Source organism: Sorex fumeus, unplaced genomic scaffold (genome assembly GCF_029834395.1).
Source record: "Sorex fumeus unplaced genomic scaffold, SorFum_2.1 ptg000050l, whole genome shotgun sequence".
NCBI classification, from domain to species: Eukaryota; Metazoa; Chordata; class Mammalia; order Eulipotyphla; family Soricidae; genus Sorex; species Sorex fumeus.
The window spans coordinates 16,990,032-17,003,695 of NW_026606107.1; the positions used below are offsets into that span (position 1 = coordinate 16,990,032).

General features: G+C 37.6%; 1 protein-coding gene across 2 annotated transcripts; it reads left to right on the top strand.

The window, feature by feature from the left end:
* The first annotated feature begins 807 nt into the window (after positions 1–807).
* On the top strand, positions 808–13,418 carry HMGN5 (high mobility group nucleosome binding domain 5). 2 transcript variants are annotated; one of them, XM_056124117.1, is made up of 6 exons: positions 809–968; positions 3,923–3,952; positions 4,740–4,769; positions 4,996–5,049; positions 9,769–9,909; positions 11,989–13,415. In XM_056124117.1, the coding sequence occupies exons 1-6, from the start codon at positions 954–956 to the stop codon at positions 12,568–12,570; spliced, it is 852 nt and encodes a 283-aa protein (XP_055980092.1). In that variant the 5' UTR covers positions 809–953; the 3' UTR covers positions 12,571–13,415. The 2 variants fall into 2 exon arrangements, with proteins under 2 accessions (XP_055980093.1, XP_055980092.1); XM_056124118.1 differs by lacking the exon at positions 4,996–5,049 and having other exon boundaries at positions 808–968; positions 11,989–13,418.
* The last annotated feature ends 246 nt before the right edge of the window (positions 13,419–13,664 follow it).

Genomic DNA, 13,664 nt, shown 5'->3' on the forward strand with positions numbered 1-13,664 from the left:
CATACTTAATGCCACAGATGCCTCAGTTAATCACATCCTAATCCAAGCCATGAGGCCTAAAACTTTGATATATGACATATTCCTAAATAACTTGAAATGTTACACTTTTATTCAAAATCGCTTTTTCTTCCACTTAACCTCTATGCAACACACTACACATAGGGTCCCATAGAATTCTCGAGATTCCATAAAACTCTTAATGGCTCTCACCAAGTAAGATGATGGTATTTCAAGAACCCCTTTCATCATATACTTAGCTCTTTATGACTTTCTTTTGTGTTGCTAAACTAACACTTTAGATAATGCACTGTATTAGCACTCTCACCTTTCCTACACCACAATTCTGCTTTGGAAGGAGGTTCCCATAACCAGAGAAACAGCTCCCATCTTTTGTACTTTACTAATGAATTCTCTCCTCCGTTCTTCTCCATCCATCTGCCAAAGGTGGTTTGAAAACACCTTTTCTGAAATGCATTCCCCATACCCCACTCCCAAGGAGTAATAGCTTGGATTTGGAAACACTGTGAAGAAAGTAACTGCAGTGACTTTTACCTGTCGATACAAAATGAAAGAAAAAATAAAACAAGACAACTCTAGCTTTCTGCTGGGGTTTATGCTTGGGTACTTTGCCTCTAAATCAGTGTGCACCTCCACCCCACTAGCGGTCAGAGCAGGCTGCGTGCAAGCGCGGTGGACAGGACTGTGGGCCACTCCCTCTGGACCAATCAACTCCCTTATTGGCCTGACACTCTGTCACTCTAGTCTGGCTCTCACTCCCGCTAACCATTCACGTCATTTGGTTGCGTCTTGGCATGTTTAATGTTGCCATTAACGCAAGTACAGGTCGAGCTGCAATTAGTTCATTGAAAACTCACTCGCTCTAGGTGCAGTCGGGTGGCAACGGCTTTCAGCTTTTACTGCAAATTATTAAGATCTCCTATAGAACTGCAACAATGCCCAAAAGAAAGGTGAGTGAAAAGGGAAGATAGGAGATTTGAAACAGAAATACATATTTCTTAATCGCAGTTTTTAAAAAACGTTCCTTCTTTCCTTTCTTTCTTTCCTTCTCTCTCTTCCTCCCCATCCCCCTCTCGCTTTCTCCTGCTCGCTTGCTCTCCCTTCTTATTTAAATTAACATTTTGGCACCCAGTTCGATTTTGTGAAATGCTGAATGGAAGTGGAGCAAAGGACAAAGAATGATCGGAGTAAGGTTTGGGATGGTCACACATGCAACTAGTAGTATACTTTTGGCTTGTTTTATCTAAGAGAAAGAATCGCTTGAGAGGTGTCTCCATGCTGAATTACAAACAGCCATAACTAGAGCTATGCTGTCGCTTCCTACCCCACCCCCTTTCTCCGCTTACCCTATTGGAGAAAACTTCTCCCCTTTGCACTTTTAGACACCACTTTTCTCAGCAGCCCCCACCTTTTCTCCCGGAACCATCCCGTTGGAGGGAACGAAAACCGGCGTGTTCTTCCATATTTGCCTTTGTTCTTCCCATTTTCTTTTTTCCATTTTTTCCCCTTCCCTCCTCCACTTCTTGTCAGACCAGATGGCTATGCAGTGGTAATCCTGTGCCATTAGGCGGCGCAGACTTCAAACTGTCCCGGAGAAGGGATATTCACCACTGTAATTAGCAACTTTCTGGCTGAGAGGTCTGGCTTTCTTCGAGCTCTTTATTTAAAGGCGTAAAACAACTCTGTCAAACTATTGCTGGCGTGGGAGAGCATGAATTAGTTCACTTTAGCCGTGCAGAACTGGTCTAAATTATTCCTGGGCTACGGGTCTCCTATAAATCCTCCTTTAAAAATGTGGTGCTCCTCGCCGGGCACACACGAAAATTCCCTCCCGGTGTTTGCTTCGGAGGTGGGGGATGGTACGGTCCCGCATAAGTCGAACGCTGTTTTATTGTTTAATAAATGGGAAAACACTGTCATGATGTAAGACATTATGGTTGCTTTAATATTACTCTTTTCGTTCTAGGTTTTTCGGGGGTGGGAGGTGGCAAGGGAATCATACCCGACGGTACTCGGGGTTTATATACCTGGAGTTACGCCGGCCCAGGGATCAAGCTGGGATTGAACTCGAGTCAGCAGCGTGCAAAATCAGCGCCCTTTCCCCTGCACTCTTTACGGCCCCGCTTTGATATTGTTCTTATACGTTTGTCTGCCTTCTCCTAGAATATAATAGAGACCAAGATTCTCCAGCGCTCTGAGGCTGAATGAAACATTCAGTGGCTTGATAATTGTCAGGCTAGAGGGCTTCTCGGGGACGGAAAGCAATCATTTCTAATCACGGTCGCCTTTCCTGAGATTCCACCCTGACTTTTCTAAGCTTGCGCAATGAGTTTTACTTATTTTACCTTAATGACAACAACCTTGAAGCAGGTAATGGCGGGAAGTTTTAAAATCGACTGACGAATCCTCAGAAAACGCATTTACTTTGTAACAAAGAAGTCTCCCCAAAGCATTGTGGGGCTTGTAGTTTTTGTGTGTAGAACATGCCCGGAAGAAAAGTGAGTCAATAGAGGTCAGCTAAGTACAATTGCATATTAAACACAAGCCCAAACAGGGAAATTGCATGAAGCTCCTCCTTTTTTCTGCCTGCACCCTCCCCTCCCTTAAAAGAATTTGATTTTAAAACTTTAATTCTAAATTTATTTTAATTCTAAAATTATAAAGGTCTCTGGAGAGATAGTAGAGGGAGGTAAAGTGCTTGCCTTGCACATAGATGAACCCTGTTCAATCCCAGGCACCACAAATAGTACCCTGAGCACTATCTGGAGTCAACCCTGAGCGGAGAAAGAGAAGTAAGCACGGAGCACAATGGATTTATTTGGCCCCCTAAAATAGCGAAAAGCAAAAAAAGGAGGAAGAGAAGGAGGAGGAGGAGGAGGAGGAGGAGCAGGAGGAGGAGAAGGAGGAGGAGGAGGAGGAGGAGGAGGAAAAACAAGAGGAAAAAGAGCAAGAAAAAGGAGGAGGAGGAAGAGGAGGAAGAAGAAGGAGGAAGAGGAGAAAAAGCAAGAGAAAGAAGAGCAAGGAGGAGGAGGAGGAAAAGGAAGAGGAGGGAGAAGAAGAATAAGGAGAAGGAGAAGGAGGAGGAGAAGGAGAAAGAGGAGAAGGAGGAAAAGCAAGTGGAAGAAGAGCAAGAAGAGGAAGAGGAGGAAGAAGACGGAGGAGGAGAAGGAGGAGTAGGAAGAGGTGAAGGAGGAGGAATAGGAGGAGGAAGAAAATGAAGAAGAAAAAGAAAAAAATATGTTAAGGCTTGGGCCGGATCCATTGTAGAGCAGGTATAGGGCATTTGCCTTGCACACGCTGACCCAGATTTCATCCCTGGCACCCAGTATGGTCCCCTGAGCCCACCAGGAGTGATCTCTGAGCACAGAGCTAGGTGTAAGCCTTGAGCACTGTTGGGTGTGTCCCCCAAACAAACAAAAAATTTAAAAGGTTTGTCTTTAGGAAATGTAATTTGCCCAAAAGGATGAAGTTGACTTTTACAATTGTCTCAGGATGTTTTTATGCAGTTTTTTTTGTTGTTGTTGTTTGTTTTGGGACCACACCCGGCTTTGCTCAGGACTTACTCCTGGCTCTTCTCTCAGGAATTACTCCCAGCAGGCTCCTGTGCTTGGGACTATATGGGATACCAGTGATCCAACCTGAGTCGACTGCATGCAAGACGAACGCCCTACCCCCTGTACTATTGCTCAAGCCCTTCAGAACTTTTTGTTCTGAATTTTGCACATTACTAGACTGCAATGCAGTAGTGTACTACAAGGGACTAACATGTGGCTACTAAAGTAGGAATCCAGGAAAATCTCATAAACAGTTGTGCTGCAACTGCTATTCATAGGCAAATTTTTAAATTCTGTTTATATCGATGGCCTTATTTCTGTTTCTTTTTTTTTTATTCTCCTTTGTATAGGCTGCGGGTCAAGGTACTATGAACCAGGAGGTAAGTTTCTGAAAAAACACAATTTATAAAAAAGTTCATTTTTAAAAAAAAACTTGAGACTTATAAGCAGCTAAAAAGTTAGATGCTGTTACCATATTTGTAATGTATGAATAGGAATGCAATGTGCTATTGAACTTCTTAGTAATGAATATTGAAAGCTCCAAACTTCTTGGAACTTAGGACCTTATTGTACTTTTGAAGATCTGGAAAGAGCCTCTTCCTTTTTAGCAAAATGCTTGCTTTCTAGGTTTGCATGAGGGATCTATATTTTCATTTATACGTGTGCTCTTAGTTACTATGCACCGATTAATTTAGCTTAGCAATTGAAGTTTAACTTTAAATAATTTTCTCTTAGTGGTATATAGAGAGAAATATCAAAGCTTATAATTTCACGATTTTTCTAATAAAATGCAGTTTTTTTCTTTGATGACAATATTAGGGGGCTGGAGCGATTGCACAGCGAGTAGGGCATTTGCCTTGAACTCGGCCTGCAGGGTTGACCCAAATTCGATTCCTCTGCCTTCGATTCCTCCGCCCCTCTCAGAGAGCCCGGCAAGCTACTGAGAGTATCTCGCCCACACAGCAAAGCCTGGGAAGCTACCCATGACATATTCGATATGCCAAACACAGTAACAAGTCTCACAATGTTACTGAGCCCTCTAGAGCAAAATCGATGAACAATAGGAGGACAGTGACAGTGACAGTGACAATATTAGGGTACATAAATATTTTACCACATTATAAATCTTTATAGTTTCTTAACCAATAATATATTTTTCATTTATAGCCAAAGAGAAGATCTGCCAGACTATCTGCTGTAAGTAGTTATTCTAAAAAAAGCTGTTCATGCATTATAAAATGTTACCTTTAAAGAAAAGGAATGCAAAAACAGTACAATTATTTCATGCAAGATTAAACACTAGTGAAATGTTTTTCTTATTATCACTTTAATTAAACTAATTTATTTTAATTAAGAAATTGGACTTTATTGTTGGTGGTTTTTCTTCAACTATATTTTTTCCACGTACTACTTTCTTATACAGATGTCTGTGCCCATTACACCTGAGTTGAAGCCCAAAAGAACATCAACTCCAAGGGTAAATATTCAATATGTAATGTTGAAAGAAAAATTGCTGTTTTTTAGTAATAACTGTTTGGAAAGGCATACATACAACTAACAATTTTACTTTTAGTTAAATTATATTAAATTATATCATACAGAACATGTTAGCATTTTTGTTCCTGTGTTGTGTTTGTCCTCTGCTTCTTGGCATTTTCATGGGAAGAGACAAAAAATTTTAGTTGGATAGACACAAAAAAATATAACATGCAAGAACCAGAAAGACAGTACAGTAGACCTAACACATGGCCAACCCAGGTTTAATTCCCAGCACCCCATATGCACCGCTGAGTTACCTGATCCCTGAGCTAAGAGCCAGGAGTAAACCCTGAGTACAGCCTGGTGTAGCCAAAAAACTTTTTTAAATTATACATTTCTTTGACATCATTTGATCACAGTACCAATAAAGTCAGGAATCATCGGTGTACTTTAAAATTTTTCTTTCTCTTCTAATTATTTTCATATAGAACAGGAATAATATTTTGTTACTGATTTTGTATCCTGCCATTTTACTGTATATTGTTTTGAGGATTTGGGGATATTTTTGTTGAAGTCTTTATGATTTTCTATTTATATTATCATTTCATCTCCAAATAGAGATAGTTTAATTCCCTTTCTTCCAATTTGAAACCTTTAACTTTTTTCCCTTGCCTGACAGCTGTGGTTAGGACTTAGAATGCTTTGTTTAATAATAGTGATAATGGACATCCTGGCATAAAGATATGTTATTTGAAATGGATATAATTGATTTTATATAGGTTAGGTTTCTATGCTCTGACATTATAGCTAAAGACATTAGAAATATAAATAAACTCACATTAGGTTTACTTTTCTTCTATATTGACTTTTGTGGAAATGTATGAATATAACATATTTTAGACATTTACCTACTTGATAAATTGTTAAAAGTTTAAGGATTCCTTGAAAATTTTTATGTAATATTGCATTATAGGTATTATATTTGCATCATTGAATACCAATCTGTGTATACTACAATAAGTGTTCCACTGAAAGTGCAATTGTCTTTCACCATACATTTGACCCTTTGTCCCAACTTATCCATTCCTTTCTTCCCATTCCTCTGCTAGCCACTAATTGACTAGGTGTCCAAAATGTTTTGATTTGTTTAGTTCAATTGTTGTTTCTTTTTTATATATGTGGATGAAATCATAAAGCATTTGTCTTCTTACTTTTCCACCAGAAGTGTACAAAAATTCCCTTTTCTTCTCATCCTCTCCAATACTTATTTCAAATTTTAGAATAACAGCCACTATCATAAGTGGGAGGCGATAATTTCATTTTGACTTATATTGCCCTATTAGTGAGATATAAAAATCATTTTTGAGTTAGCAAGATGTATGTCATATTTGCAAAGAAATCTATTCAGATCATCTGCTCATTTAAAAATTCTTTGTATTTTGAATGTGGGATTTTATAATTTTTTAAATTTTTATTAGTGAAACACCATGAGGTACAGTTGTAGACTTACAAAGTTTTGTGCTTGGATTTCAATTATACAATGATCTAATACCCATCCCTCCACCAGTGCCCATTTTCTACCACCACGGGTCCCAGTATCCCTCCCACCCCCATTCCCCCCCACCCCCCCACCCCCCCCAGCCCCCGCCAACTCTGCCTCTGTGGCAGGAAGTGTCCCTTTTTCAACATAGCCACTAACAGATTGTTTCCAGCTTTCTTGATAATGTTACATAGTTTTTGTTTTTGTTTTTTTTTTTTTTGGCTTTTTGGGTCACACCCAGCAATGTTCAGCTCTGCTATGGGATTACTCCTGGCTATGCACTCAGGAATCACTCCTTGTGGTGCTTGGGGGACCATATGGGATGCCTGGATCAAACGCCAGGTCAGCCGTGTGCAGGGCAAATGCCGTACCCTCTTGTACTATCGCTCCAGCCCCATGTTCCATTCTCATGTGAAATGCTATCTCACTGTCATCTTGACTTGGACTTCCCTGATAATATGGGATGATAAGCACTTTTTGGCCAGCTATCTGTCTTCTTCAGAGAAGGGTCTGTTCATTTTCTCTCCCAATTTTTGCTTTAGTTTTAAAAATAAGATAACAATGATAGAATAGAACATATACTACATAATCACAGACTTTAAAAAAACTATTTAGGTATTAATATCTCATGTTGGTAATGTGTCTAGTATTATTTCATAGTTTTTAAAGAATTTTGTACTTATTTTTATTTGTTTCTTATAAAATTTCTATGAGGTACATAGAATATGTATCTTTTAGACATATAAAATAAACTAGCCCAGAGATTTGTGATTTTACTCAAGATCTCATCAATTAAGTATGAGATCCAGAATATAGATACAGATTTTCTTTTCCCTTTGAATGCTCTTTTAAAAACCTTTCTTGAAACAGCATTCACAAATTATGCCATTGCAATGCTGTATTAAATTTCCTATGTCTGGAAGAGATATTTGTTAAATATATATCTAGATTGATTTTCTCAGCAACATAGCATTTCTCTTAATCATTGCCAAAAAGGACTTGCAATCAACAAAAACCTTGTTGTTAATTATTAGATATGACAGAAATAAATTGTCCTCCCCAGTCAAAGAAAGTTCATTTATTAAAGTGTAACTTGCTTGCAAATCTCCCTGAGTAGCCACTGATCTTCACTCTAACTTGTTGCTTCTCACCTAAAAGTTATATGATTTACATCAGAAGAACATACCCATTTTAATGCTGCTTCAGTTTTATGATGAAAACCAGTGTCATTATTTGTAGACAATCACTGCATATATGTATTTTGTTTCCTTTTTATAAATTTATTTATTGAATCACTGTGAGAGCAGTTACAAAGCTTCCGGTCAAGTCTCGGTCATACAATGATGAAACACCCGTCCCTTCACCAGTGCCCATTTTCCACCATCAAAAACCCCAGTATACCCTCCATCCCACACCCTCCCAGTACCTGTGGAGCAAATGATTTCTACATTATTCTCACTATACTTTGATTATATTGAATATTTCGACACCAAACCCACTATTATTATTTGGGATTTTACCCCAACACTCATATCTGCCAAAAAGACAACCATAGACAATTTGTTTTCTATTGCTGATTATAAATAACATATGATGTGGTGCAGCCACAGTAGTGGCCACATGACTTTGGAATTCCGAAATTTTAACAAATAAATCTGGAGGAATTTCTGCCAAAACCTGCTGGGTTCTGAGATTTGTTCCTGAGTCTCTGGGATTATGGCCATTAAGCCGCTTGATCAGGAACTAGAGAGGCTGTTTGTGGGTGGTGACCCGGGGTCTCGTTGTGGGGGGAGGAAAGGGCTGCCTCCACCCCATACTGTGAGGCCCCGCTGTCTCGTCACTGCGGGCCCAAACCTGACTGTCCAATTGCCTCTGGAGGATGTCGGCCACCGAGCCGCCATGGGGAACAGGCCACAGCACAAAATCTATCCCCGCCCCGGGGTGGCCTGGTGATGGTAACCTACTGTGGGGACCGAACACATTTCTGCCAAAATCTGCTGGGTTCCAAGATTTGTTTTTGAGTCTCTGGGATCATGGCCGTTAAGCAGCTTGATCAGGAGCCAGAGAGGCTGTTCGTGGGCAGTGACACTGGGTCTTTTTGGGGCGGAGAGGAAAGGGCCGGCTCCAACCCCATCCTGTTAGGCGCTGTGTGTCTCGTCACTACAGGCCCAAACCTGATTGTCCAATGGCCTCTGGAGGATGGTGGCCACCAAGCTGCCAAGGGGGAGCAGAGGGACAGCACCCTTTCCCCCCTGGGATGGTCTGGTGCCGGTAACCTACTGGGGACCAGACACATTTCTGCCAAAAACTGCTGGGTTCTGAGACCTGCCTCTGAGTCTCTGGGATAATGGCCGTTAAGCAGTTTGGTCAGGAACCAGAGATGCCTTGCCTCCAATAATATAGCTGAGCCAGAGGTGGTTTGTGAGTGTATCTCCCACATACCTAACTTTTAGCCGTTTACTTTCTTGGTAAACTTGGCCCCAAGATGTTGGGGTCTGGCCAAAGGCACAGCAGCACTTTTGGGGTATCTAGAAGTCCAAAGGCACCATCAGGCTGCTGATGCACTCAACTCATAGGTACAGATTGACCTGCTGATGGCACCATACCCCCTTCCATATGTATGTATTTTAAAACAAATTATTACACTCTAGCACTGTAGAACTGTCCTCCCGTTGTTCATCGATTTGCTCGAGCGGGCCCAGTAACGTCTCCACTGTGAGACTTTGTTGTTACTGTGTTTGGCATATCAAATATGTCATGGGTAGCTTGCCAGGCTTTGCTATGCGGGTGAATACTCCCGGTAGCTTGCCGGGCTCTCCGAGAGGGGCAGAGGAATCGAACTTGGGTTGGCTGTGCCGGCCACGTGCAAGGCAAATGCCTTACCGCTGTGCTATCGCTCCAGCAAATTATTACAAGTGTTTGCAAAATTACATGAGCCATTAAATCAACACAGCACTTGAATTGTATATATATTAGGTCCTCAAATAACATGTTTTAATAATGTTGTTTTGTTATGGCATTAGGAATAATTCCAGCTTGACATTGAACTACTCAACGTTATTAAAAGAACTATTCAGTACACATTATTTGCTTAAAATTACAAGTTTCTGGGAACCTAATAATGAAATCAAGTGAAAAATTACTATATTTATTTGTACTTTTTGTTTTACTGGACAGAAAATGAAGACAAAAAGTGACACGATGGAAGAAAACAGAGATACAAGTGCCAAAGCAATAGCAGAAACAAAACAAGAAGAAGTTATAAGAGACGAATACAACAGTGAAAATGCTGAAAATGGAGAAACCAAAATTGTAGAGGTATTTAAAAATATTACAGTTTTTTTTTAACTTGAACCTTTACTAATAGGCACAACTGATCAAAATGCTCTGTTTGACTTTAAATTTAAAAAGTTGAAAATTAGTTGTATTTTTATAGTATCTTAGTCTGTTTCTTCTATTTTAACAAAAATACTATAAATTAGGTAGCTCATAAATAATGGGCACTTATTTCTATCAGTTCTGGAAAATAAGAATATCTAGATCATGGTTCCATCATTTTTGGTTTCTACTCCGCCCCTCTTAGAGAGCCTGGCAAGCTACTGAGAATATTTCACCTGCACAGCAAAGCCTGGCAAGCTACCCGTGACATATTCGATATGCCAAACACAATAACAAGTCTCACAATGGAGACGTTACTGGGCCCGCTTGAGCAAATTGATGAACAACGGGAGAACAGTGCTACAGTGCAGTGCTACTGAAGATCTGATTTATATTTAATAGCAAGCAAACTTACTTTTCTGTCCTCACGTGGTAGGAGGAATGAGAACCGCTCTAAGATCTCTTTTTGGTTTTAAATCGTTTTCAATAGACACAGCATTAGTTTACGGCACTGTAAATGTTTGTATGTTTTAGGAGTACAATGTTACCACGGTCTGTATCGAAGTACAAGTATCCCACCACCTCTATTCATAAGACCCTCCGTATCACCTCCCCGATGTTGGTAATCCCACTATGATCGTAGAGTTTAAGGGTCACTTTTACGTATATAATTTGTTCCCTGGCTTTGTTATTTTTTAATGTCCCATGTGAGTGAGAACGGAGATTATTTGTCTTTTTCCTTAGAACTTATTTCACTAAGCATGATGGCTCCAGTTTCATTTCTGTAATAACAAAAGGAAAGATTTTATCTTTTCTTATAGCTGATTTGTATTTCCTTATGTATCTATACTGCCTCATCTTTCCAGGTACCTGTTGTTAAGCACTTGGATGTCTTTGTATCTTAATGAGTGTAAATAGCACTGCAATACACTGAATTTGTATATATCATATTTAATTCGTGTTTCTTTTTCTTTAAAGAAATACCAAGGAGTGAAATTACTCAATTCTATTGTATATTCATCTTTAATATTTTGAGAGTTTTCCATAGAGGCTCGACAAGCTCATATTTGCAACAGTTACCAAGGTTCCATTTTTCCACATAATCACTAAAGTTTTTCCAGCCTTTATTATTTAAGCTATTATCACTGGCATGTGATAATATCTCATTGGCATTTTGCTTTGCAATTCCCTGATACAACAACAACAACAAAAACCCATGGAATCAAAGAAAACAGTATGACATGCAGACACTTCATCTCTCAGACACTCTACTCCTACATATATTGGGAGTTAAGTTTAATTATACCAATTTTGGGAACAAGGATTCAGTATAAAACATATGGTATAATGGTATCTAAGGCAAAAGCAAAATTCATTCAAACATGGAAAATTCACACGTTTATATAGTGAGAGTTGTGAGCTAGAATTACTATTGATGTTCCTCTGATAACCACCAATCTGTCCTCTGCAATAAGCAGTTTCTGTTTCACATACAGTGGATAATACAGTATTTATCACAAAAATTAATAATATGTTGTTATTAGGACAAGAAGGACTAATCTTAAATGCTTTATACTAAGTGAAATAAGTCAAGTAACTCTACAAAGAAGAGTTAAATATCACCATCAATGAAACAGAATCTATTCTATTTTCAAGAAATGTATTTTGTTTATGTTATCCTAATTAAAAATTGCTGAAACAGAATGTGTCTTCTTTTCTGCATTTACTTTGTTTCTTCATATTTTCAATGGAACTTGTTTATATGAATTAGCTTTCCAGAATTATTCTTTCAAATACATATCTGCATATCTTTGTATGATGATACTTTTATTAATATCACTTCTTAGAATATTTTTCTCATTAAGTGGCTATTTAGAAGAAAATTTTCCACAGAAAAATCACATTCTTTCAAATCCAGAGTAATAATTCCACAAATAGATATAATTATAACCAAATATTTATGGAAAATCGTATTAAACATAAAAATACAATCCATGTGTCTTTTCTTTGTGTATATAGGCCCCTACTTCTGAAATTGAGGACATAAAGGAAGAAACCCCTGAAAATATTGAAAAGGGAGGAGAAAAGGAAGAAGTACTGGTTGCAGAAGGAAAAGAAAATGAAAAAGAAGACCAGAAACTAATTGGAGAACATCAAAACAAGGAAAAAGAGAAAGGAGAAGATGGGAAAGAAAGCAGTGGTGAAAAAAGGAAAGAAGATGGAATATATGAAGATGAAAAAGAGAAAGAAGTAGAAGTGGAAGCAGACAAAGAAGAGAAAGGAAATGAAAAGGAGGATGAAGATGGAGAATATAAAGAAGATGAAGAATATAAAAAAGAGGTAGGAAATAAAAAACAGGAGGATGACAGAATAATGGAAGGAGATAGAAAAGGGAATGAAGATGGAATAGAAGGGGAAGATAAAAAAGAGGACAAAGATCCAAAAGAAGAAGAACATGTAAAAGAAGAAAATAGAATAGGAGATGGGCAAGATGAAGGAAATGAAAAGAAATATGAAAACATAGCTCAAGCTAGAAAAGATGTCAAAGAAGAAGTCAAAAATGAAGATGGAAAACAAGAGCAGTCTCAAAGTATTGTTTAATGGCTCCCTATATAGTTACATAATTTGGTAATATGTACCTTCATGTTGTAATGTTAATAAAGATGAATATTTTTATCAAATATTTTATAAAAACAGCTTTTCTTTAACACCAATTTTATTTCAGAATATCAATTCTTTAGAAACTTTATGATTATCATAATGTAATATATAGAAAATATACTTTCAACTTTGTCAGTGAATTCCATTTGGTATAAGTTCTGTGCTAAGTCTTTGGATTTTAATTTTAATTCTGTATGTGATAATTTCACAAAATGAAGAGATCTCAAAAGAAAATTTCCTACAACATTCTATGGTTCTCTATGTTGCTTTTATAAAGAAGGTGAATTATTTTCATGTAATGCTAAAGGTTAGAATTATCTTTACCAAATATAACTTCATTGTAGCTGGAAAATTTTAAATTTTAACTCCAATTTCAAAAGAAATACAAGTGTTTACTTCCAAGTGGAAATTTTTATTATATGTGTATCCATAAAAATGTTACTACTTTTACTGGCTTTATCTTAATAAAAAAGACTCTTTCAAAAATCTTTGTAGATTGTTATATCTCCAAATATGTAGTTAATAAAATATCAATATTTTGTTGTTTCTTTTTGATACAGTACCATTTAAAATAGTTTGTACTGAAATAAATTTGTCACAACAAATTCATCATTTTAACCATTTCAAAGTGTACAATTCAGTTTTTTTTCCAATATGTTCAAAATGTTGCACAACCATCACTACTATATAATTCCCTATAGGAAATGTTTATCACCCAAATAAGAAACAAAGTACTAGCTAATATCTCTCTCATCCCAGTCCCACTCAATAGTCCGTAGTAAACACTGATCTATGTTTTTATGAATTTGCATGTTCTATATATTTCACATAAATGTTTTACATGATTCTTGATGCTTTGTGTGTGACTTCTTTTATTAAATATATTTTCAATTTTTACCTTTCACGTTATTTTTTTAGATTTACTAATGCTGTATCATATATCAGTACTTCATTCCATTTTTGGATAAATAGTATATTGAATTTACATAACACTCTGCTGATCTAAATTTGATTTGTTTCTATATTTTGTTAAT